The 25,750-nt window shown below is 33.0% G+C and overlaps 1 protein-coding gene across 3 annotated transcripts in view; it reads right to left on the bottom strand.

Moving 5' to 3' along the window:
• LOC145292206 (integrin alpha-8-like) overlaps window positions 1-25,750 on the bottom strand; it is a 506,022-nt gene that overhangs the window by 108,351 nt on the left and 371,921 nt on the right. For all 3 annotated transcript variants that reach the window (XM_080138520.1, XM_080138521.1, XM_080138522.1), the window contains exon 7: window positions 12,629-12,712. In XM_080138520.1, coding sequence (XP_079994646.1) covers window positions 12,629-12,712 — 84 coding nt within the window. The remainder of the gene's footprint in view (window positions 1-12,628; window positions 12,713-25,750) is intronic.

Genomic DNA, 25,750 nt, shown 5'->3' with positions numbered 1-25,750 from the left:
AGATTTGCATTTCTTATCGGTTATCTTGCACACTTTTTTTTCTTTTTATATATCTACGATTTATATATATAGATGGGGTAATTTAGAGATCCAATTTTTAGAAACTGCACACATTCAATTAGGCTTTATTTGGACAACAACACGCCGAATGTTGTCTTCAAAGTCGTCTATTCTTTCTGTTCTTTTAAACATAGACATGGGACTATATATATCACCAAAGAAAATAATCTCACAGAGTTTAATCACACGAAGAAGGTGACCAGTGGACATGTACATTTCGTGAAATTAATCGTTTACTAAATGTAAATTATCTGGCCATCAAATGTAAATGAAATAAATTTGCATAATTTTCAAATGCTTATTGGGTGTAAGCGTCTTAATGGTGTATTGCCGAACCAAGCTGAACTAAAAATAACCGATCGTTGCGACATCTGCAATTAAAAAAATGTTGACAATTCGCCGCCTCTAAAAACACGCTATGTTAAAAGATATTTTAATGAATACTTATTTAGTTGTTTTATTAACATGTCCACAATGGATTTGATTTGTTAATCAACAGATGGATTCTCAGTTGATTATTTTTTTTGCAGGAAAGGAGAGTTTATCTGATATGGCCAGATTGTTTATCGTGCATCATAATTTCTGACCTAGCTAGTTTAGTAAGTCTACTGTCTTCGAATCCAGGCTGACTAACGTCTATACGGAGATGGGGACGAACGCATATCTGTGAGAAACGATATTTATTTATCTTGTGATCTCCGGCACGCCCAGCGTCGATAGCAAATACTTAATAATTGTAATAGGCAACATGCGAGATTCATAATGCTGGAATTTTATCTTCAGTAAATTCTTTCAGTTTTCTGAAACATCTTTTAATATTTATTTCGTGCCATTTTTGTTGCTTTTTGTGCTATTTTTAGAATACGTATTGTTTACTTGGAAAAGCGGTTTTCATTAAAGCCAGCTTTTTTATTTGATTAAAAAAAATCTGATCCAAAATTATTTTTTGCGCTTTGAATACAATTAATTATGAATTTTGTTGACACAAAAAATCCAATATTCCAATCTATTATGCAAAGAAAAATTGTAATTCTGTGTGTGTGCGTCCGGTTAAACGTAAGGGACTACACAAGTTACACTTAAAAAAGCTGTCATTATATGGTTCAGTATGATCCCGATTTAATTATGATGAGAAATATTTTAATATTAACTGTATTGGTTTCATAAAGAAGAAGATTTCATAGTAAAATTAAGTCAACATTCAGGAAGACAGCTTGCTTTCTATTTCTTTTTTCCATTATGTTCAAGCTGTTGCCAGAGAGAGAAAGAGAGAAACAGACAGACAGAAATGTAGGAAGATATAGATTGACAAAATATTAAAAACAAAGCTTCTTTCTCCGAACTGCACACCTGTCTACAATATGGTCGTTTTCTTTCTTCGAACTGCACACCTGTCTACAATATGGTCGTTTTCTTTCTTCGAACTGCACACCTGTCTACAATATGGTCGTTTTCTTTCTTCGAACTGCACAGCTGTCTACAATATGGTCGTTTTCTTTCTTCGAACTGCACACCTGTCTACAATATGGTCGTTTTCAAGTCCCATGTAAACAAGTTCTTGATGAGTCGTTCCCCTTAAGTAATCCAATTTACCAAATTAACACTACTAACGATTACTATGATATTGTCTTATTGACTACTGTTCACTCTTTTACGCTTATCCTCGAGTGGCCTCTGGGCCTTGATGAGTAGTGACTCCTATGTAAAAAAAACATTTTAATAGATGAAACTACATTTTTTTTAACTTGGGAATCTACTCTAGGCAAATTTTACGGAGAGCAGAAAGTGGACGTTGTATCTATATTTGACAGCCACGTAACTCTAATTTCCTTTATATTGTCCTTTAGTTCTCGTATTCCATGCGTGATGTTTCTGACAAAGGATGGAATCTTCGCTGTTTTTTTGTCAGAATTTATATATTTCACACTTATTGATTGTCTATTTATCTATCTATCTATCTATCTATCTATCTAGCCGAATAAATAACAGATTGAATCGTAAGAAACGATAAGTTGAGCGAGCATTGCAGGTGCAGAAAGGGTAAAAGAGTCACGTTGTGACAGGTATCAAACGGGTTGACCGACGAGTTTGCACCGGAAGTATTCGAATGGGGACGGACGTAACGTGTTAGGTGGTCCAGTTTGAATAAGCTGAGTTAAGTTTAGTGAGTTGGTTTTGAGACGCCGAAGAAACAAGATGGATTAAACAGATCTACTCATGAGGGGTGACGGTTTCCAAATGGATGCAGAGAAACCACAAGCTAACATTCACTCCAGTTCTGTTGCGACGAGATGCATGGGAGTGAATAAAGAAAACATACATCGTTTTGTGTCTGTCGTGAAGCGTTTTCTTTAAACAGAACCAAGCTCCCCGAGAAGTAAGCGAATCCCCCAGAAACGAACAGAAGAAACAGGTATGTCGTCATGTTATGTGAATTATATGTAATACACACACGCACCCGAAAATACTAGATGAGTCACGGACCTTAGATAGGTATATAGGACACGAGGACAATAGTCCGTAAAATACCTGTTAAATAACACACAGATAATGCACACGCATAAAATATATAATTAATAAGAGAGAGATAGAGAGGAGAGCAGTTAAATGTTTGCACAGACATTACATTAAAATAAAATTGCTTAATATGCAGAAAGACGCCTTTCTAAAAATATTTTTTCAATAAGACGACTAAATAGCTGCACTTCCAGAGCACGTTTTCTCATAAAAGAAAAATACTGAAGTTGCAACAAACCTGTCTTATGACCAAGTCCCCTTTTGCACACTTTCAGTGGAAGGCTGATTAGTCCTCTTCCTCCTCGGTCTTTCAATTTTTCTTCATTGATATTTGCTGAAACTGGTCGCCATTTATTTGCTAATATATTGTTTACTCAAAAGATAGATGTTTGCGATTCCGATATTAAGAAATGCACGCCGAGCCTTCCCCATAGGTATAATATTCTGACTATATATATATATATATTATCCATCGTTTCCAGTCTTATCATAGTATAAAGTAATAACAATAAAATAATAAACAAAACTTAATGATTAATTACACTTTAAGGTGATTGGAATTATATGAGATAATCATGTGTTCGGTTCTAGTAAATATTTACTCTAATTCCACAAGATGAAGATATAAAGTAAAGATGTTGACCATGAAAACGTATACATTCATATAGTTATTATCGTAACAGACTTTGCAGAAACGTTGCCAAATAATATTTGCATAAATGAAAATCATATTTCTTAATGTCCGTGCTTACAATAATAGAAATTTTATAGATTGTAAATTTATAACAAAATTCAATATATATATATATATATATATATATATATATATATATATATATATATATATATTTCAGAGGAAACATAATTTAATTCAAATACCAAAAAACAAGAAATGGGCAGGTGAAATTAAAATTTCCTTAAGGCCTTATCGTCTGACACTCTAAGAGGAAACGTCAGAATGATAAATTAAAAACTAAGAAAACGAATGAGGGAAGAGGGGAATTTTGGTTTCAGTTGGAAGAACAGTGAAAAAAAAAAAAAATTCTCACTATTCAGGTGGTTTTAAATCAATGAATATCTCCAACTGATGTTTCAGAATCTTTTGTCTACACAGGCTAGATTCTGAAACATCAGTTGGAGATATTCATTGATTTAAAACCACCTGAACAGTGAGAATTTTTTTTTTTTTTTTTTTTCACTGTTCTTCCAACTGAAACCAAAATTCCCCTCTTCCCTCATTCGTTTTCTTAGTTTTTAATTTATCATTCTGACGTTTCCTCTTAGAGTGTCAGACGATAAGGCCTTAAGGAAATTTTAATTTCACCTGCCCATTTCTTGTTTTTTGGTATTTGAATTAAATTATGTTTCCTCTGAAATTTCTCCTTCCATTTTGCTGTACCAAAAATTTACTTATATATATATATATATATATATATATATATATATATATATATATATATATATATATATATATATATATATATATATATCGAGCCAGAGATGTCTCGTGGTGCGGGGTTCGAATCGTTCGGCTGGTGTTAATCGTGACACCCTGCATTGAAGACTCCCGAAAGGATGAAACACTAGTGTCTGTAGGTATTTAATTATTATAGCAAAAAAATAATTATGACAGCCCCTTTAAGAAATTCATTTCTTATCGTTGAGCACTTTCAGTTGAATTAAAGTCGGTCAATTTAGCTCTTAGATCATCGTATGCATAGATCATCGTATAACGATTAGATCACTTTCTGACTGACGTAAATGAACATTTAAAATTAAAATGCTTAAATTCAACGCTATTTCACGCGGTTGATGGTAGCCGAATGGATACGGTCTCCGCCAATCGAGCCAGAGATGTCTCGTGGTGCGGGGTTCGAATCGTTCGGCTGGTGTTAATCGTGACACCCTGCACTGAAGAATCCCGAAAGGATGAAACACTAGTGTCTGTAGGTATTTAATTATTATAGCAAAAAAATAATTATATATATATATATATATATATATATATATATATATATATATGATGGAGTCACCACTGATTACGGTCTAAAATCCCCTCAAAGATAAGAGTCAAAAACATTGTCAGTGTAATGATAGGTAATACTATGAGTGGGTTTGAAATGTGGAAAGTCAGAATTCGATTGATTAGGAGAAATGTAAACAAGTTTTTTCTGAAAATGAAGTGCGAAATAATCGTGTTTTGTTTAACTGGGAAGCAGTCCTGTTGTATTGTGCTTCACAAATGGAGAGTTCTTGGAAATAAACTTTGTTCAGAGAAGTTGTTAGATTTTAGGTATGCAGAAAAGAAACGAAACCTCTTTGTATTTGTTTTGGTCAAGCGAGTCTTTGCTGTGAATGTTTATAAAAGGAAACTAGACATTGAAACCTAGTCGAGTATCTACCATGCATTATAAACATATTATGCTTTCTTTAATAAACTCTATTTAAATATATAATTTTAATTTTAGTGTTAAATAATACAGAATATAGTAGTAATGCACTGTTCTATTTGGATATGTTTACTGGCGTTATTAATCACAGACACAATATCGCCATTATATTAAGTATTAGAATTAGATTTTTTAAATTTTATCATTTATTGCGTCAAATCACTGGCTGGCTGTAATAAGTTCCAGATCAAATTCTTGTTGCCGACCAGACCCTCAAGCCCAAAATAAACAAGTTGGCATCCCAGATGATAGCCGTTTTTTTATCTCATGCAGGCAGGCATAGATAAAAAGTAAATCTCCTGATTTTTCACTGAGAAAACCCCCGTTTCGTTGATTTCTCCCACCAAATACCATGGGAACTAAAATGTTAAAATCACGGAATATATTTTTAAAACAGAAAGGACTTGTTTTATGGAGTCGGAATTTAAGAATACAAAAAAAAATGTTTCAATTAATAAGTTCTGCGTTCATTTGGATAAAATAATAGCAAAACACAAAAATATTACTATGGCTACAGCTATAATAAAATACAAATTATTTAAGGAATCGACGAAGCCTGGGGATGAGTCGACAAAAGGATAAGACATATGTTTTCTGTTGAAACTCTCCTTCGAAAAGAGGTAAAAAGAGATGAATTAAATATAAATATTCCGCATACCTGTCATCTTGTTTTCGCCTTGCGAATAGAAAACAATAAGAATAAGAAAAGCAATGGAGCACGAAAAGGCTGGTTAGGGAAAGTCAGAAAGTCGTAGGATTGTGCAATCCTGTTGACTCCGTTACGGTCATTTTGAAGCGCATCGTTACTTTTTCATCGTCGTAATGCACATCTATTGTTTGCTTTGATATTGCTCAAATTACCAAGACAGTTTGGAGGAAAAAGGGTTCGTTCCATGAAGTGAAAACAAATCATAAATAAAATAACTCAGCATCCTCGACAGACGAAACATCGAGTACATCCATACTTGGCCCCCAAAATCAACACGAGATTAAACCATTCCTGTAATGATCCGGTCCTTGTTGATTTTTAGTTCTGAGTAGTTCTAAGAGATCCACTCTTACAGGCTTGGCCTTCTCTCTTTGAGAAGGGGTTAGTTTATTGCTAATCGCATTAGGCGTCCTCACCGGGAAATGTCGATGGGGCTATCCAGACACTTTTTGTAAGACTTCTCAATCCCATTTTTCTACTCTGGTGTTGCAGAGGGATAGAATTAAACAACGCAATTAAAACAGAATTTGTAGTCAAATCACGGAGGTACTTAAGTTGAAAACGCATCAGATTTATGATCTAGGTATAGCAAAGTTTAAATCTAATTATTTGTTAAAAATGAAAATCGCTCCAGATATGACATAAAGCCACTTGATGGCTTGATCTAAAAAAACAAAAAATAGAACTTAAAGTTAAAAAAACATTGCCGACGTACTTAGATCCCGACCCAGAAAAATCAATACTTCTCCCTTTAACAGAAACATCGCTGAAGGAATGTGAGAAGTAAAGAAGCGCGAATTATGAGGCTGCTGAAAGTAAACCCAAGGTCAATTTTCTTCTGTAGCACTTTCACTTATGGATGTTTGCAACCTTCACGTGTTTCCATCTGTAAGACTAGATTCTAGAAAAAGTAGAGAAACCAATTCAAACAACAAGTCGTACCACATTGATTCATCCGAATTTATTTCTTGCGTAAGAAATTAATCAATGAGATGCTTAATTTGTTAGGAATACCAGATAATGTAAATTCACAAATAGGATTTACAATGACTAGGTAAGATATGAATCAATGGCCACCTTAGTTGTGGGTTACATATGCATTGCTAATTAAATACATGGCTGAAGGTAAACTGCAACCTAGCATTGCCCGGTCTTGAAATACGCTTGAATAAGATATTTTCATTTTCAGCTTTGTTCGGTTGTTAGATTATTTCAAGATCTAAAAACACATCACTTAAACCATTATATTTCTTTTATATAGCTTTACAAAACAAACTATTAAGCCATGTTATTGTTATTATTATTATTATTATTATTATTATTATTATTGTTATTATTATTATTATTATTGTTATAATTAATATTATTACTATTATTAGTAGTATTAGAATTAGAATTATTATTACTATATTTAGTAGTAGTATTTTACCAACTAAGATTTTTCACACAAGTAATTATCAGTGATTGCTCACGGCAAATAACAAGTGGCATTCGCCTGGAGTTTGAGTGACAGCATATCTCCTCAGATTTCCAATCCTTCTGCGTCTTTTAAACAATTTTGTAATTCATCTTTCATTAAAAAAATGACATCAACTATTGGTTCCTCACTAGCAAGGACAGTTGATCTTCTCTGGAATCCTTCAAGATTTCATTATTTTACACCCTCTTAGATTCCAGTACTCTCACACCATTCTAGTGGAGGTCTTTCGCCTTAGCTATCATGAATATTTTGTGTGTTATCAACTGAGGTTAATGCAAGTTTTAGGGAAAAGTCATTTGGATTTCTCATTGCTTTAATTTCTTTGAACTCGGGTTCTTTATTTCTCTTTCACCTTTTGTGTGGCTGGTTAGAGCTTTAAATTTATGTAGATCGATCTTCAAATTCAGCGATTTTCATTAACACTTCAAGTATTCTCAGCATTGATACTAATATGCTATTAACCCCCACCTTTAGTTTCAACTTTTCCTTGTCTTTTATCAACTTTGGGGGGAGGGGGTTCTTTTGGGTAATAAATTGATATTTTCATTCTTCCACATTCCTTTCACTCCTCTGGCATGTTCTATTAATTTGTTTCGTTTTTTTTTTTTTTTGCTTGCTTGTTTCCTTGATTTTACCATGTGCTCACTAGGACGGCGAGATTTAGAATTTAGCAGTTTTTTTTTCTTAACTGTTATAATATGCAGTCTCTTTACTTGGATTGTTTTGTACGTTTCTACTTCCATGTTCTAAAGGAGTTTTTGTTTCTGTCTTCTAGACCTATATCTGAATATGCCATTTACTTCCATGTTCAAAATTCAACCACTTATATAGTTACCAAGATACTAACTTTCCCACAAAGTCTTTGCTGTTTTTTCGTATTTTTATTGGGATTGTTTGCTGTATATTATTATGTGATTCATTGTTTCGTCACGTTTTCAGAAGAGTATACATGTTCGATTTTCTTTCGATTTTGTCACTTTTAGATTTGATATAATTTGTCCTAATCGCGTTGGTCTGTGCTACTGTCAATAGCAATTTGGTTTTTCTATTCAGGTGGCATTTTCACGTTCATATGTTTTTGGAATTCGTTTTTTCTTATCATCCATGTGATTTTTTCTTCACTTTTTATTTTCTGTTTCGCTGGTCCGTTTATTTGGTGTCTTTTACTGCGGTGATTTGGATTTTTATGCTCTGAGATTGATATTTTCTAATTCTTTTTTACACACAGTCTTCAATACTTTCCAGACATATTTACCCTTTTTTCTTTTCACGTAGAATCTATCAGTATCATCTTTTGTGTATAGTGTAGTCTTCATTGCCAGTAGTTTCTAAATCTTCTGATCAATACATTGAACGTATTCTATTATTCAGCATATGGAGAGTATATTAGTAACGATACTACACCATCCATCCAGCGCGGCCGTAGCCGAGATTGAACTCACTACAAGAGTTTGTAGTGTAATTCAAATCTTGTTGGTAGCTGAATACTTGATGCTTCGCCAGGACTTTCAAGGGTATTTTTCATCATGACGCCATCACTAGATGGGTGCCTACCACGGTTTAAGAAAGCCGCATTTATCCTCGAGAACACTACAGAACGTGCCAGTTTCTCAACCCAGTTCTATTTATGTATATGGTCTACGTTTTGCATAGTATCGTTGTTTCGCTCTTTTTAACGACCCTATAAGTGCATAACCTTAGGACGACAAGACTATATCAGCCAAAATGTGAAAATACGTGAATAACAAATCGAAATTATCATTTTATATGACAGAAAAGAATTAAATTAAAAGAAATATGTATGAATATCTACTTCTCTCCGTAATCCATCATCTCTCTACGTAAATATTACTAATATAATCCATTCTATTATATTATATGATTTTTACTTGGTTTGAAAATTGTATTTCCATCACAAACATATCGTAAAAATGTTTGTCAAATCACAAAGACAAAATAAATTTATAGTGTTTACTTTAAAACTAGCGAAGGAGGATCCGCCTGGCCTTGTCCGGACGTAAAATATGCGTCAATATATTTCAATTCATACAGATTTCCTATCTATTATTAGCGCCAATTGTCTGTAAAATATTATATTGTACCTAATATATAATAGTGATTAATATACAAATATATTTTAATTAACATATGATTACGTCTTAATTCATGCAGATTTCGTATAAATTATTATAGAGCCAATTCTCTGTAAAGTATTAACTTGTACTTAATATATAGTATTGATTTCAAAAGATTAAAAAATCTGACTTAGGTGCCATCAACTAGAATTGAAACCAAAAAATTTAGCGCCCCGGTCGTGGTCCCTACTGTCTAAGCTACCAACAGACAAGTAAGAAAGATTTAAATTTAAATTACAAAATATGAATGAATTTGCGCATGCGCAAATGCAATAGAAATATATCGACAAGTAGAAATGGATATTTTGCATTTCAACTTGTCGATATATTTCAGCACGCGTTATTCATCCAACCAAACAAAGATTTTACTCGTTAGAAACCAAATAGAAATCATAAACTTCTATTTCCTATTAATTTCAGTGCTATTTGACTAGTAGTTTAACATTTTGTCGGTTAAATATTTCCCCACATACATACATACATCTGCTTTATTTGTATAGATTCAATGACTACGACTGAGGTGTAATAGCTGGTCTGCCCTCGGTCATTGAAAGAGAAATCTTTCCAGATTGAGACAAGTTTTGTTCTGATTCAAAATGTTCCGTTTTTAGGAAGCTAGGTTTTTTCTGCATTACAACGTTACCTTGCACTTAACTCTGCCCTCGTAAGAAGGCAAGTGAATCAGCACTCTATTTGATTTGTTTTAAATGTTTTAATACCCAATCTCAGTGCACTTGCAAAAGCACCCGCTGTTCTTGTTGCATCAGGTGCCGATATTTAAACGGTTATTTCGAGTAAAAAAACGTACATGGTAATCCAGCTCTTTAATACGTGTTTGGAATTAATATGTCGCACACTCGCATTGGATCCGTTCACATAGAACTTGGTGTGTCAGCCTCTAATATCCTGACTTTTTTTTTTTTGCTTGATCCACGAATGATACAGACGAACCTCCCCTATTAAAAACGGTGATAGTCATTATATAAGCATAAGAGGGGAACAAAGGCAATGATACTCCACTTTACATGATATTAACTCAAATGGCATCAGAAAGGGGGTCAACTTTGTCGGGCACATCTGGTAAATAGAAACCTTGCCGATAACAAGGGAGGCAACTCATGAGATAAGCAGGTCAACAGGAAATGAGGAATAATCTGCTTCTTTTTTTATCGTCATAAACTGATATAAACTGATATAACTTCTCCAAAGTTTCCGTTTTGTTCTTCTCTTCTTGTCTGTGTATTGATGCTATTTGTTACTCACTAGAAGTTTTCACATAATTCATCATCAGTGACTATTTACTGACAATTACCAGCGTGGAGTCTGGGTGACAACAAGTCGCTCCACATTTCCAGAACGCGCTACCCCTTTCGATAACTGCTGCAAATCAACAGTGTATAATGTCCGGTTTCGCATAGAATTCTTAAGTAATTTTTATTTCAATCCGTAAATATTGCCTGCAGTGAGAATTGAACCATCACTCTCCAGCACACTGTAACAGAGAAATAGTTATACTTAGCACTTTATCCGTGGTTTTACGATTCTCTGTGGATAAAATAAAGGGCGCAATTTCAAATAATGTACAGATTTCTGTGTTAGATATAAACAATTCCTAGTTCAAGAAGATGCACTTAAAGATTGAAGGTTATTGTAATCGATGGACAACTCAGATCTTAAGATGCGTTTGGTCAAACTTGGGAATCTGTATGTCGAACTCGGGAATATGTACAGAATTTCGAACAGAACACTTTATTTAATTCATGGGCGTAACTTGCTTTCATTCTGTCAGCCATTGTAGAAAAAATTCCCGAGGTCGGTGAAAAACATCTGAAGAAGTCGTAGATTACATCGTAGAAACGTTGAGAGAATAAAACCCTAGAACACGACAGTAGTGTGAATAGTTCAAGTATTATAACTTATCAATGTTCATTTAAAAATTCTACAACAATACATTGTTTTCATAGATATGACAAACACAATAGTGTTTATGTACGGACGTAGTTCGAGTGGAAATATAGTTTTGTTTAGCTATTTTCAAACTTTATTTCCAATATTTTACAGGGTGATTCAATTTCCATTTTGATGAACACCGGTTTTATTTTTTGTTGTAGACTATCTACTAGTTGATCAGTTGTCTACAAATCTCAAAAGCGATAGGAGCATTCTATCATGCCTGAAAATGGCACAATGGATAACGAGCGAGATTGGAGATGCGCCGCTGTACCACTCATGTTCTCCACCGATCCAAGTTATGCCACACCCTCAAAATGCAAATTGTGACGGTTCAACGCTTAAGAGCACAGTTCAACGTATTGGAGGAGCAACGGTTATGGTCTTTGGTGTGGTTTCAAGTGACGGGCACATCATGCCACTTTACATCTTCGAAAGTCAACACCAGTCTACCTGGGTGTGCTGAAGAGTATGGTGATCCCCTGGTGCAATCACCATCATATCTTATCACAATAGAAATTAATCCATCGCATGGCGGTGCTGTTTGCCTCCTTAAGGTCTTGGTATTAGCAATGAGGACCCAATCGGCACTTTTCACTAAGGTGGTGCATCGTTTGTAACTCTCTACATGGACATAAAGGTGAGGTATCTAGGCCCCACTTGTGGAGATTGTCTTTTGTTTTGCCTACTTTGGCTCTGGCTCTATTTAGAGTCACCCAGTTTTTTCTACCAATGTTTGAGCCCTGGGGGAGTGTTTGTTTTGGGTCTGGTAGGGCTTCATTTTTATTCCTGCTGTGCAATAAGATAGCCCCTGACAGAGCCTGGGTGTGACGGCAGGTCTCGGCTTACAAATCCAAAAAGACCAAGGCTTGGCGTCAGAAGGAGTGCTACGATGTTATACCCTTCTCTCACTGGGCCCCTCCTTACGCGACCTGAACCATCTGGACTACTTCGTTTGGTCATATGTCGAGAACATCACCAACATGACTTCTCACAATACCAGAGCCATCCTGACCACCGCCATCCACCGAGTATTTGTAGAGCTCCCGCCGGCGCTTGGAGAAAAGGCATGTTCCCAGTTCTGGACCCGTATCGAGGCGGTGATTGAGGCTGAAGGTTGCTATATTGAATAGATGTCATCTCTACTATATAATCAAGTTACCTAAACGTTTTTTAATAAAAGTTGTAAAATAAAGCTGTCGTGTTGTTTTCTTTAGAGCGACAATTTTATCGTTCTACCCTGTAATCGCTTCCTAATGAACAGCAATAACAGAAATGAAAACATTCATTACAATGTAAGAAATCATTTAAAAATTTATATAATTACCCAAGTACATATTATCAAGAGCAGAAGTTCCTTCGACCGTAGATTTCATATTTCCATTATTAAGATCGATATTATAGATTTGACCTGAAATAACAAAACAAAATATAATTTCAGACATGTTACGATGAAGAAATGTTCATATAATTATAGTAAAATTATGTTTAGAGAAAATATGCAAATTATAAACTAAATAAATAACGAAATCAATAAAAATGCAGGCATATAATAAATTATTTATTCATTATTTAAGAATTCATTAAATACATAAATAAAAATGCAATGAATTATTTATTAATTAAGAATTCATTAAATACATAAATAAAAATGCAATGAATTATTTATTAATTAAGAATTCATTAAATACATAAATAAAAATGCAATGAATTATTTATTAATCATTTAAGAATTCATTAAATACATCAATAAAAATGCAATAAATTATTGATTAATTATTTAAGAATTCATTAAATACATTAATAAAAATGTAATGAATTATTTATTAATTATTTAAGAATTCATTAAATACATTAATAAAAATGCAATGAATTATTTATTAATTATTAAGAATTCATTTAATACATAAATAAAAATGCAATAAATTATTGATTAGTTATATAAGAATTCATTAAATACACGAATCAAAAGACAATTACAAATCAATGTATAATAATATACAAACAAAGATAAAAATAAATTTAAAAAAATTCTAAATCACTTATTTAACTCGTATTATTTTGAATATAAATAAAGAATTATAAATATTTCACATTTAAAAACAAACAAATTCCAAACGAATTCAAATTAAATCTTCTGCTTTTGACTAAAATTTCTAAATTATTAATAAATCAAGCGATCATTTATTTCGTAGAAAATGCTAAATTTCTTTCTAGCAGAATTACTTGTGGCAATCTCGTTTACTTAAGATATTTTAACAATTGTCTAGTCTTTTATTGTATTTTTTACACTAAACAAGCCACTTTGACATGGGGGGGCTACTATTTGGATCATAATATTCAGGGATATTATGTAGGGAAGATGTTTGTTTACATTACACTTGAAATTGCGCATGTCAGTATAGTCAAGGAAGCAGAAACCTGGAAAGAAATTCCAAATTCTAGCAGTCGTAGGAAAGAAATTATTAGAGCAGAAGGCTTTTTTACATCTGTGGATTTGTACTGTGTAGGGGTGAGATTTCGCTGCTTGTCGGGTTTGTCGAGTGTATTTACATCAAGAGGACACACGGGCTTTTAGTTCGTCGAAGCACCTACCATTAAAATACTTGTTAAACAGGTAGAGAGGTGCAACATGTCGTCGATGGGACAGAGGTTAAAGCCTAGCTGATAATGCCGGACTTATTAACACATATACCTTTCACTGGATAAGACGTGTGAAGCTAAGGCGGTATCGCTTAATATATTCAAAGTATTTGAGAATGTCTAACAGGAAAATGAACTCGTACTATATTACTAAAAAAATAATAAATATAATCAGATCCTGATAGACCTCGATGGTAGTACATAAATAAACAATAATGCAGCTTTTTCTTGGACGTTTATTATTTCTGATTTTAACAAAACGTGTCGAAGATAAGCATACTTCCTCATGACACCACACCATATTCTAGACGTGTGAGCAAATTAAACACATATTGATTCAAGATAAATGTTGGATCTATAGAAGATGATGTCCCGTCTGAGGATGAATGAGACCAAGAATAGATGGTTATATTACATGCTTCAATGGCAAATATCCCTTCTATTAACAAGAATAAGAACCCCCTTTTGAACCGTCGAATGCCGCAGCAAATAACGCCATTCCAGAGAGTCTACCATTCAAGCTCCTCTGGCTAATATTCACAGATTAAATGAATTGGAATACATATATACAAGATAATGGCAGGTTAGCTGCAAAGAAGGTAGGCTCCCTCCGTCGGGTTTGAAAATTTCTTGTACCTGTCAGTTTTCTATATCTTTATAAATCTTCTATTCGCTCATGCATGAGGTATTGCCGCCTGCCGCATCTTTGCTTGGACCACAATGACTATCCACTCCCTTATAAATAGGGTCAAAAGTAGAGTCTCTAATGTAATAGGTTCAGCGCTGTCTATCAACCTTTAATCCCTGTCGAATCGATGCAATTTTGCACCCCTGTGCTTATTTCAAGTCCTTCAATCAAAAGTGTTCCGGTGAACCTGCTCTACGTCTACGTGTACTCTTATGAAAATAAATACCTTCACCAACTCGAAAAACAGTAAAATCTCACCCTTTCATCCTGATGTCGGTAAGCTCTCTAGTTTTATAGCTTTTTAATTTAAATAATTTGCCCTCGGAATATCCTCGCTGCTTAATGTTTACTCGATTGTATTAACACGTATTAGCAAATATCCCGATATTTAAATGTAATTTGAACAAATATATCGATGCATAATTCAAGTCTACACTCACGATGCCGCTCTAAATCTGGTCACTAATGCATAGAAACCATTACTGTCACAGAGGCAATATGTTTTGTTTTGCATGTATTTAAGTAAAAAAAGAAAAGAAAAACGAACCCCATATGTGCGAATATTTTCACATATTCATGCACATTATGGTGCATGTGGATGCAATGCCACTCATTTGCAAACTATTGTTTGAATTCGCTCTTCAACTTAGTTTAAATTCACATTCAAACGTAGGAAGATAGTATTAATAAAATTCTGACGGCCGAGTTGACTATAAAACTGCGGTAAAACATTGCGATAAACTTATTTTATTGTTTATTATATTTGGATAAACACACTAGTTCTATTAACACAATTGTTATATATATATATATATATATATATATATATATATATATATATATATATATATATATATATATATATATATATATATATAAGTAGAACATTTCGGGTGAAGTGTTCTAATCTATTTGCTGTCTGAAAATGCATTGTTATTCTACTTGAAAAATGTTTTTATGTTGTTGCTTAGGATGATTTGAAGGGGAATAATCCAATTATTTTGTTGAGTACTGCTAGATAATTCTGTTTGAAACTGGGTCGATTTTGTTTCTCTTAATGGTTAAAGTTACAAAAAATCAATCATTGGGAAATAAAGGAATTTAAGAACGCAAAAAATGGGATATATAAAAAGAATTTTTAAATGGCTTAGGGCTCTCCGTAGAAACTTCCCATGACTCTGTTCTTAAATAAGGATACGAAAATTAGGCGATACATTAATATTTAAATGGGCTTTTCCGTAACCACAACCAAGATAAATGTTTCTCGAATGCTTTTCCCGTTAGGGACCCCCCCTTTTTTTATTTCTATTCAAAAAATGCTACATTGCCAAAAGTGTGTTTATTCATGAAGTCTGAAGAAATGCTGGTTTTGGAAAATTTGCAAACGATATAATGCTTGAAACTGTCGAACTGGACCTTGAAACAATTGTAACGTAAAATGAAATACACTTTTTGTTGCCATCAACACCTTGTCTTGAAGTCTTGATTTTGCATGCACAGTATATTAATACTCAATTATGAAATGTGATAATTTCGTAGCTTAATCCTTAAGTCAACCATTTTGGGCTTAAAACCTATTGGTAAATGAAAATTTACTGAATTACACGAACTCAGTATATTACATATAAGTCTTTCTCTCTCTCTCTCTCTCTCTCTCTCTCTCTCTCTCTATATATATATATATATATATATATATATATATATATATATATATATATATATACAGGGTGTCCATAAAGTCCGTGTGCACTTTAAAAAATTTATAACTTTATTTGTATTTTCAATAGAAATAATGATGCTCCAATGATGCCCGTCTTACAGACTTTCTTGGACTTGCAGTAAAGGATTCTGCTATGGAAGCAACACTGTCGTCACTGACATATTGCCTTCCAGACCGTGGTTTATCATGGACAGAGCCTGTCTCTTTAAATTTTTTCATCCATTTAACAATGGTGTTCCTATGAGGCGCTTTTTTATTGTATTCAATTCTAAACTTTCTTTGTACAGCAATAGTAGATTTCAATTCAGCCAACGAAAGGACACAGTTTACTTTTTTCTCAATTGAAGCTATGGGATCAAATTGATTCTGAAAAACAAAAGAAAATATTTTTTATTTTTTACTTATCTAAAAAATTGTTACGAATTTTGTGGTGAAAAATTATTCAATGACTATGCTTAAAACTAGATACATGAAACTTTATAACATTTTTTACAGATTATTTCTATCGCAAATATAAATAAAGTTATAATTTTTTTAAAGTGCACACGAACTTATGGACACCCTGTGTATATATATATATATATATATATATATATATATATATATATATATATATATATATATATATATATATATATATATATATATATGCGCGTATGTTTCATGTTCCATGTGATTAAGAGAAATTGGTGAAATCAGATCACATTGCCAGAGCTCATTCAATCCGCTAAAAATCGACGCAATTATTAAAGTTAAAAAAGTACAAAAATTACCGTAATAAAACGAGCATGCTTGCATACAAAAAAGCTCAATTCAATTCAATGAGATTTAATGCGTCGATTATAAAGTTTGCTAACAGATTTACAGCCAACGATGTACAGTTGATCTCACCAGCTAGGTTGAAAACTTACAGATTATTTCAAAGTATTTAATTATATATTTAAAGCCGTTTCAAATTTAAATTGATTAATTGAACAATATACGAGTAGTTTGATATAATCTGTAGGTGCAAGTTCCACATTAAATCATTTTAACATTTTATTCGCGTTTGCATCGCACTAAAACATTTGAAATATTTATGAAAAATAAATGGAATCATGTAAATGGAAAATTATAACGAATGCTTAACAATTCTTTAGGTATTACATATTGATTCAAATAATATCCAAAATCAAAAATCGATAAAAACACACATCCCAGTGGAGTAACAAATGAAAAGAAAGCCTTTGGGTTTCCATCGACAATAGTTCACCACTGTTCCCATCTTGAGTGTTATTTGCACATCATTTCGGTCGATGTAACCTCCGACCTTGTTCAGATATATCATGTTAAATTCCGGAATCGTTTATACCAAACTCGTAAATCTGAACACGATTTCGAACGTAACTCTTTAATTAAGTCACGGGGGTATCATGTTCTCGTTTCGTCAGCCATGACTGGGTAGTGTCACGTTGTTATGATATTAATATAATAGATAATAGAATTGCTGTATTTTATGATTTTAATATAAACATTTAGTGTCCATTTATTATTAAAATATCAAACATGCAGGTTGCCCTGCGTTGTCCGGTCGTAAAATACGCTTAAATATGATAGTTTATTTAATGCAGATTTTGTATTTATTATTATAGAGCCAACTATTTATTTATTATTGTACGCAATATATAGTAATACTTTCATTTTTTTCTTTTTTTAAATATGCTTTGGGTGCCATCAGTTAGAATCGAAACCAAAACATTTAGCTCTCTAACGGTATTCCTTACAATATGACCGAAGAACACATGAATGTCAAAACTTAAAAAATTAAGCAGTTAAATGTATAAATGTATATTTGCTCTTGGGTAAGGGACACGTCTACCAAGTTCCAACTTTTAAATTCTGTCCCCTAAGCAGCTACTTTTACCGGCTAAAATTCAAATCGAATTTATTCCATGAGTCCGAATCTCTCTATATTAAGTTTCAAGACTCTAAACGAAAAATTGAAAGAGTAGTTTGGCAAAGATTGTTCTGCACACGTGCACACACGCACATCTTCACTTTGAAAATGCATATAAATTTATGCTTTGCATAATTTAAAAGGGTAAATGTAGAAATAAATCTACATTTAAGCGACGACCTTATCATACGTATATAAAAAGATTAATGTATTTTGACGTAATTACTTCTTTTACTGGGATTCCATTTAGAAAACTTGCTGGAAACACGTATTTCTTCTGCTTATCTCTATTGGACACACGTGTTTCATTGCTTGATGTGAAGTGTTTTATGGGTTTTTTTTCCTGACGAGAGGTAATGTTTGTCTATGTAACGGAAATACTGAAAACTTTTCTTCCATGTTTTGCCTTTTGCAATAATAAAAATTGTTTGTACATTAAACATTTGATATGAACGAAATTAAGATAGAATGCATTTATTTAGGCAAACATAGTTTAACACCACATAATTCTTCTGTTTAACTATACTTTCTTAACGTTTTCAGTCATGCTGATAATCGGTTTTGCTTCATAGACTAAAAAGCAAAGAAAGGTTCCAAACGTACCACGAATTATTTCGATTCTCCTACGAACCATTTTCAATTGAAATACAAAAAGGAATCACATTTTTGTCAAGCTTTTCATAAATATAGTCATCCACATACAGTACTGATTTGCAGTAACACAGCCCATCTGTACGGCTAGACCAGCAACTACCTTAAGTCAAGATTGAAACTCGACCGCCTAAACGGCAATCAGTGCTTCTCTGTTACGTTATTTAGCTGATGATGAAATGTGTATGCGAATTTATATATATATATATATATATATATATATATATATATATATATAACTACTTCATTTATTCACATAAAATTAATATACGAAACGTAAACTTTAAGTATTTACTTCAAAAGTGCTCAATACGTAGGTAGAGCTAGTTAGTAAGATATAAAATATATATGGCGATTAAGCTACACTCTAGGACTCTTCAGGCTTATCCGCACAAGTGAATGAAACACGGAATATTCAGTGTAGCTTAATCGCCATATATATTTTATAACTTACTATATATATATATATATATATATTTCTGACCATATGTATTAAAATCATCAAACTGAAATCGTTTAAAATAATATTATAAGACGTTAAACGTCAGAGCAAATCTTCATACGTCCATAATTTATTTGTTTACTTTTGTATTTTACTACTTGGGCGGGATCTGAGATCACTTAAAGTTAAATAAGAGTAAACCGTTTATTTTCTTTACTTTTCCTCTCTTTTCTGCCCTTGACATGTTTTCTACTGTTGTGTCGTGTCAAAACATCAAACGTAAGATTAAATAAATGACAAGCATTACTGGGAAACGATCCGTGTTTGTGTCGGCGAGGAACGTGACAAAATCTCGAATTGTCCGTTCAGTTTATGGATTCGTGACAAGACGAGAGACCATCTGTTAAATCCCGATAAACATCTAAAGGGCCCTTTTTCTGCGTGAGTGGGGAACTAATCTGGAAATTGAGCCAAGTAGCATACAAACAAACGCATATCTTTTAACAAACGATTATCAGGTTGTTACAAGCTTTCAATGATTACTATTAGTTCATTACAATACGAGCTGAACTGTAGTAAGCACGTGTTTTTCATGCACTATTTTCTATTTGTGTAAACAAAGTTAAGCGCTGAGTAATTGGCAAATTGGCCAATGAATACAGTTCATTCGAAGAAGGCCAATGCAGATAGTTCACATTGCAAACATTTTGATTTCTAGTCGCATCTAAAGGGCGAATTCTCCAAATTGCGTATAAAAATTGTTATAAAGTTTACTATTGTCTGTTTAGGATCTGTTCAATATTTTTTTAATGCTAATAAATTAAATAATATTATTTTTACTACATAACAATACCAATATTATTTGGATTATTTAAACTACTGTTCTCATATTGAGTGTTATTTTCACAACTTCGGAAGATTGGAGTTTACTTCTACCGAAACTTTGTGCAAATCACACTCAAGATGAGAACAGTAGTCCGAATAGTCCAAATAATACGAATTATCAATCATCATCTGAAAAATTTAGAAACATAAAACAATACCGCTGGCTAATTTTTTTTTCTTCACCTAGGAATAACATTTTATATTCGGCGTGATGCAAAACGATTATCACATTTTCTGTAGCCGAGAATGTTGCATGAAGACCATTATGGCCTGCCTGTAATATATACGACCTTTTATCGTTGAAATAGTTGAGATTTGTTGTTTGTTTTGTAGTAATAATAACAGCTATTATGAAAGCTATCGCTTTCCTATAGCATCCTCTACGGATAATAGTCTTGGACATTCACTCGCCATCGCTTCATCCATTGTAACCAATCTTCACGATATTTACATTAGATTGCCAATTTCTTCTACGTATTTGTTCCAACTCATTTTACTTGTGAATATTAAACCGAGATACGAATTTACTTGAAGCGTCGCAGAAATCGCTTTTACTTTCATTTTTGTTTCGCTTTCCTTTTTATATGTTTTGTTCCGCAGTCTTTTTATATACATATTGAAAATTTAAGTTCAATATTAACGTATTGTTATGTATTAAATGAAGCCATTATAAAACTTCACTTAATTCTGTTATGCTAATCGTGTATTAGTAATAAACTTTCTGCAGCTTCCAAAAACATTTATTCTTTTAATACATAAAATTATGCTAAGAATTTGAAAGCCTATCAAAACGATATTCTATTCGACACTTTATAAGCCTCCAAATTGCGTTAAAATATTAAATGGTTAAAAATTAGTTAATTTTTTTTATTTGTTAAAATATTAACAAAAGACTAAAACTGCTGACTTATAAATAACCAAAATGGCATGTGGGAAAAATGAATGCACACACACACACACACAAACACACACAAACACACACACACACACACACACACAAACACACACACATCTAAGATAATGGCTGAAATTTAAGAAAATGACCACCAATTTGTAGTTTAATGGAAACATAAATGGATGATAACATTTTATGCTATTAATACAAATTCATTTCTTTAAACAATTATTAAAAAAAAACTTTTTCCATTGAAATATCACCCAACGTGCGATTCTATAATTCAAATTTCTCGGTCTAATATCCACAATTTTGGAACAAATACGTAGAATAAATTGACAATCTGATGTAAATAAGGTGGGGTCCATCCACAGTACTAAAAACCTCGTATGCTTGTCAGGATCTCGTACATCTCCTAGGACACCATTCGCCCATACATAGAGTATCGGACTGGTGCCTAACTCAGTAACTTCTCCAATCTAATAGGTTCCACTAGGCTCGTAACATCGGCGCAATATTTTTGTGCTTGTTTTAATAGTACTTAAATCGGATATACTTCGACAAACTTGATGAGCTCATGTCCACTGATATAAATACCGCCGATTGACAAGCAGCTAAATCCTATTGTAATAGAACACATATGAGCGCGTTGGAAAATATCAGCAGGAGCTGTAGGATAGCTGGCTTGCGAAGATATTAGCAGCAGCAGCCGAAAACAGAAGGTAATATGCAAATTAGGAAGTGTGCGCGTGCTTACGTGCCAATAAAAAGAAAAAAGAGCACCACGTGTTCGACAGAAGCAAAATGCGCGGCGAAAAAAACATAAAGTCGGGAAGAAAATAAATGCCTTCGGGTGAGATGGACGTGTGGCTTCGTGGTAGTGGCGAGAGATTGTTAGGCTAGTATCGAGATGGCAGGATGTTGTTAATCTCATGGCGGACGAAATGAATAACTAGAAAAAAAACAAGGCATTGTTTGTGAAAGTAATGATGATAAATGTCTTTTGCAACAACGGAAAGAAAATCCGAGTCGGATTTATTTATTTTTGTTTGTTTGTTCGTTTTCGACGAGGACCGGATTGGAAAAAACCAATCGTAAAAGTGATATTCTCCTGAAGGTTGGAGATTTAATCCTTGATGTGGGCGACCAAAATCTACAATAGCGAATTACTTAGGACCTCTATTAAGTCATGGCTGACGGAACGAGAGCATGCTACCTCCGTGAAATAAATAAAGTGTTCCGCTCGAAACTCCATCCAAATGGCCGAGTTCGACAAAAACATTCCCGAATTCGACAAGACACACCTGAAGAAGGTCGAAGGTTACATCGACCGAAACGTTGTGAAAACTACACTCAAGAAAAGAACAGTAGTCCGATGAATTCAAATAACACTAATAACCAAGCCTCATCTCCAAAATTCAGAAACATCAATAAAATCTCAGCCAATCATTTCTTCTAAAAAAAAAACAAAAAACAAATTTATTATAATCTGGAGATATAGCTTGGTTGCAGAGCATTCAACTACAGATCGAATGGTTCTCTGTTCAAACCCGGGTGTACTTCACCATTTTATTTTAATTTTTTCTTATTAATGAAATCAAATTACGATAAAAGAAGAGATACATTTAAAATCGCCGCAAATCATTTCTTTGTTTGCATATTTTAAAACTAAACATTAATCAGAAGTGACTTTTCCAGAGAATTCATCGTCAAGCACAAATATCAGCTGACGTAATATTGTAAACAAACATAGACAGAATTTGATGAAGGACATTAATATTATTATTTTTTATTATTTTAATTTTTGATTGTTAATTTTTTGCGAATTAGTCTATCAGACAAATTATTCCTCGTAACATATAATAATTAATAGAGGATTGAATCTATAATAATATATACGCAATTTGCATGAATTAAAATATCATGTTTAAGCGTATTATACGACCGGGCAATGCTGGACTGCCAGCTAGTATGCATAAAGATAGATAAATTAAGAGAACATTAAAATATGATAGAGAACAGAGTCTTTGGATATTCCGGTTTGAATGTCGTACAGCTAAAAATAAGAATGTGGACTTTCTATTAAATTGTGTTTCAGTTAATTGGTCACAGAAACAAAAGGGTCATTTTTTTTATGTTTTATGGTTTTTGTTTTGTTTTTGTTTTTTTGTTTTTTAGTTTTTATGGATAATTGAAGGGGGGCTGAGAAGAGAAGGGGGCGTATATTTTTAGTTGATCCAAAATCTGCATTTGTTAGATAAGATGGAAGCAAATAAAATAAAAACAGGAATTTTGCTGAGAAGTGTCCTACACCCTCCTCCCACACCAGCCGAAATGGCATCGATGCTGTGAACGAAATGAAAAAGAAAAAAGGGTCTGAAAGTTATCAGGAGAGAAAACTGAACAGTGATAACTCCCTGAGAAGAGTCAGGCGATTTGCCCGGGGGTACAAGAAACTAAGCCCCGGAAGATGGAACCACTTTTGAGAAGATTTTTTATTTTTTTCTAAACAGATCATACAAGAGGTCCTATTCATTTCTAAAGAATGAAATCAAGTTTGGGAAGAAACGGTTTTAAAGATTAGAAATGTTCCCACACATTCGACACAAATTTAAAGAATAACTTTATATTCATACACATAAAGATACGCACGTATACACATATATTAATGCAAATGAATGTGCATATACATACTTATACATGTGTAACATGAATATCTAACAAATAATGAATAAATATCTAACATGAACGGCACCCATGTAAACGGGTGTATACGTTTAGTGTTTGTTTGTGACGTGTCCTAAATGTGTTACTAAATGTCTATTAGTGGTTCTTCATATTCTGAACCCATTTTATGTTTCGTGATTATCTAATGTTCATGTGCGTGCGTGTTCAGGTCCTATGTGTATCTTCAACATACTTTTATCTTCTCTGCTCACTGGACCTTTTTATCTTGTTCTTGGATGGGGGGCTGAGACCTTTTGGACGAAACACATTGACTCCAAGACGATGATTGGTCTTCATATCGGTTTTTATTTTACTTTTCGGATGTCGTGCAGAAGAATACAAAGTGGGTTTCTTTGCTTGTGGTCTTAACAGTCTACATTGAGAGACACGTCACTCCCTCGCAAGAGGCGAGGAGAAACAACCATAAAGCCCAAGTTCCAACTCTTCGATAATCCGCAGCTAACCTGTTCACGTGACTCACACTTAACATACATGTAGATCCGATCAGCTGACCAGACCTTCTGAGAAACTTATCTATGATCTAGCTCTGTTATATTTTGACAGGTTTTATGAAAACAGCATCATATCCTCCTCTTGTCTACCTCTCCATTTAGATAAATAGACAGATCGAGATGAACAGATAGCTAGATCGAAAGATCGATAATTTATTCTGTTCTACCTGTTCTATTTCATAACAACTGCATGTAAATGCAATGTTGGCGTCTAATTCTGATTTACTTTAAACTGAAAAGACACGTTTCTATTTATTAAATTGGCTCACTTTTATTTGAGAGTAAAACAAATTTATTCCAGATGGCAATAAAGAAAACAGAATGTGGAGAACCGAACCTCACAGAAACAATGACTCATTTAAAACTATTTATAAAAAAAAACAAATGGCTTCCATACATGAAGTCTAAGTGGGAAGAAAAAATATTATTGAGCAATTCTTTTTTGAAGTATTTTTTTTTATTCCACATAAGGTTTTGCGAAATGATAATTGCTTTGTTTTAGGTAAGAGTGCAGAGAAAGAGATATACAAAGCCAAGTAACGCTAAAGATATATATATATATATATATATATATATATATATATATATATATATATATATATACAATAGAAAAATGCGAGCATGAAAAGTAATATGAGTAAACTTAAACATTGAAAAGTAAAGGACTAGTTATTAAAACTGGAAAAGGAAAGGACAAGATATTCTAGTCAAATATTATTTAAATTCATAATTAAAAATATTACCGCATTAAGAATTGATTATATAAAGTTATAAATTGAATTATTTTAAAATTTAATGCCGCAATATTTTCAGTTATAAATTTATTATATTTTTTACTAGAATATCTTGTCCTTTATTCCCCAGTTTTTTACACCTAGTCTTTACTTTTCTATTTTTAAGCTTAACCATATTACTTGTCATGCATTATTCTATTGTAATCCATGATTTTTAGGTTTCCAGTAAATTCACTTATTCTTTGTTAAATTTCAGTCTTATTTTTTGCCCTCATAAACATAACATACACATATGTAATAACAATGTACGGCACTCGTCGGCTTTCAATAACATCCCCCCCATTTACTTTTCTTTAATGCTTCCATTCTCTCTGTTTCACTTGTTACTTCGCTTTTCGCGAGAGCGGTGAATTGGTAGCAACAGAGGTCGCTGAAGCGACGTAGTTGCTATGGAAACCGGTCATAAAGAACGCCGCTCACATCCTTACGTTTTTATTACGATTTTGAACACCAATAAATTCATCATAACTTTTGTTTTACACTATAGCTTACAAGGTGATCTATAAACTGTAATAATTGTTTGAAATTAAGTCGAAAACATGAGTGAGCGGTGAAG

The sequence above is a fragment of the Euprymna scolopes genome, chromosome 13, assembly GCF_053919585.1.
Source record: "Euprymna scolopes isolate OS-2025 chromosome 13, ASM5391958v1, whole genome shotgun sequence".
NCBI classification, from domain to species: Eukaryota; Metazoa; Mollusca; class Cephalopoda; order Sepiida; family Sepiolidae; genus Euprymna; species Euprymna scolopes.
The sequence above is the reverse complement of the archived record's forward strand: the minus strand, read 5'-3'. Positions and strand labels throughout refer to the sequence as shown.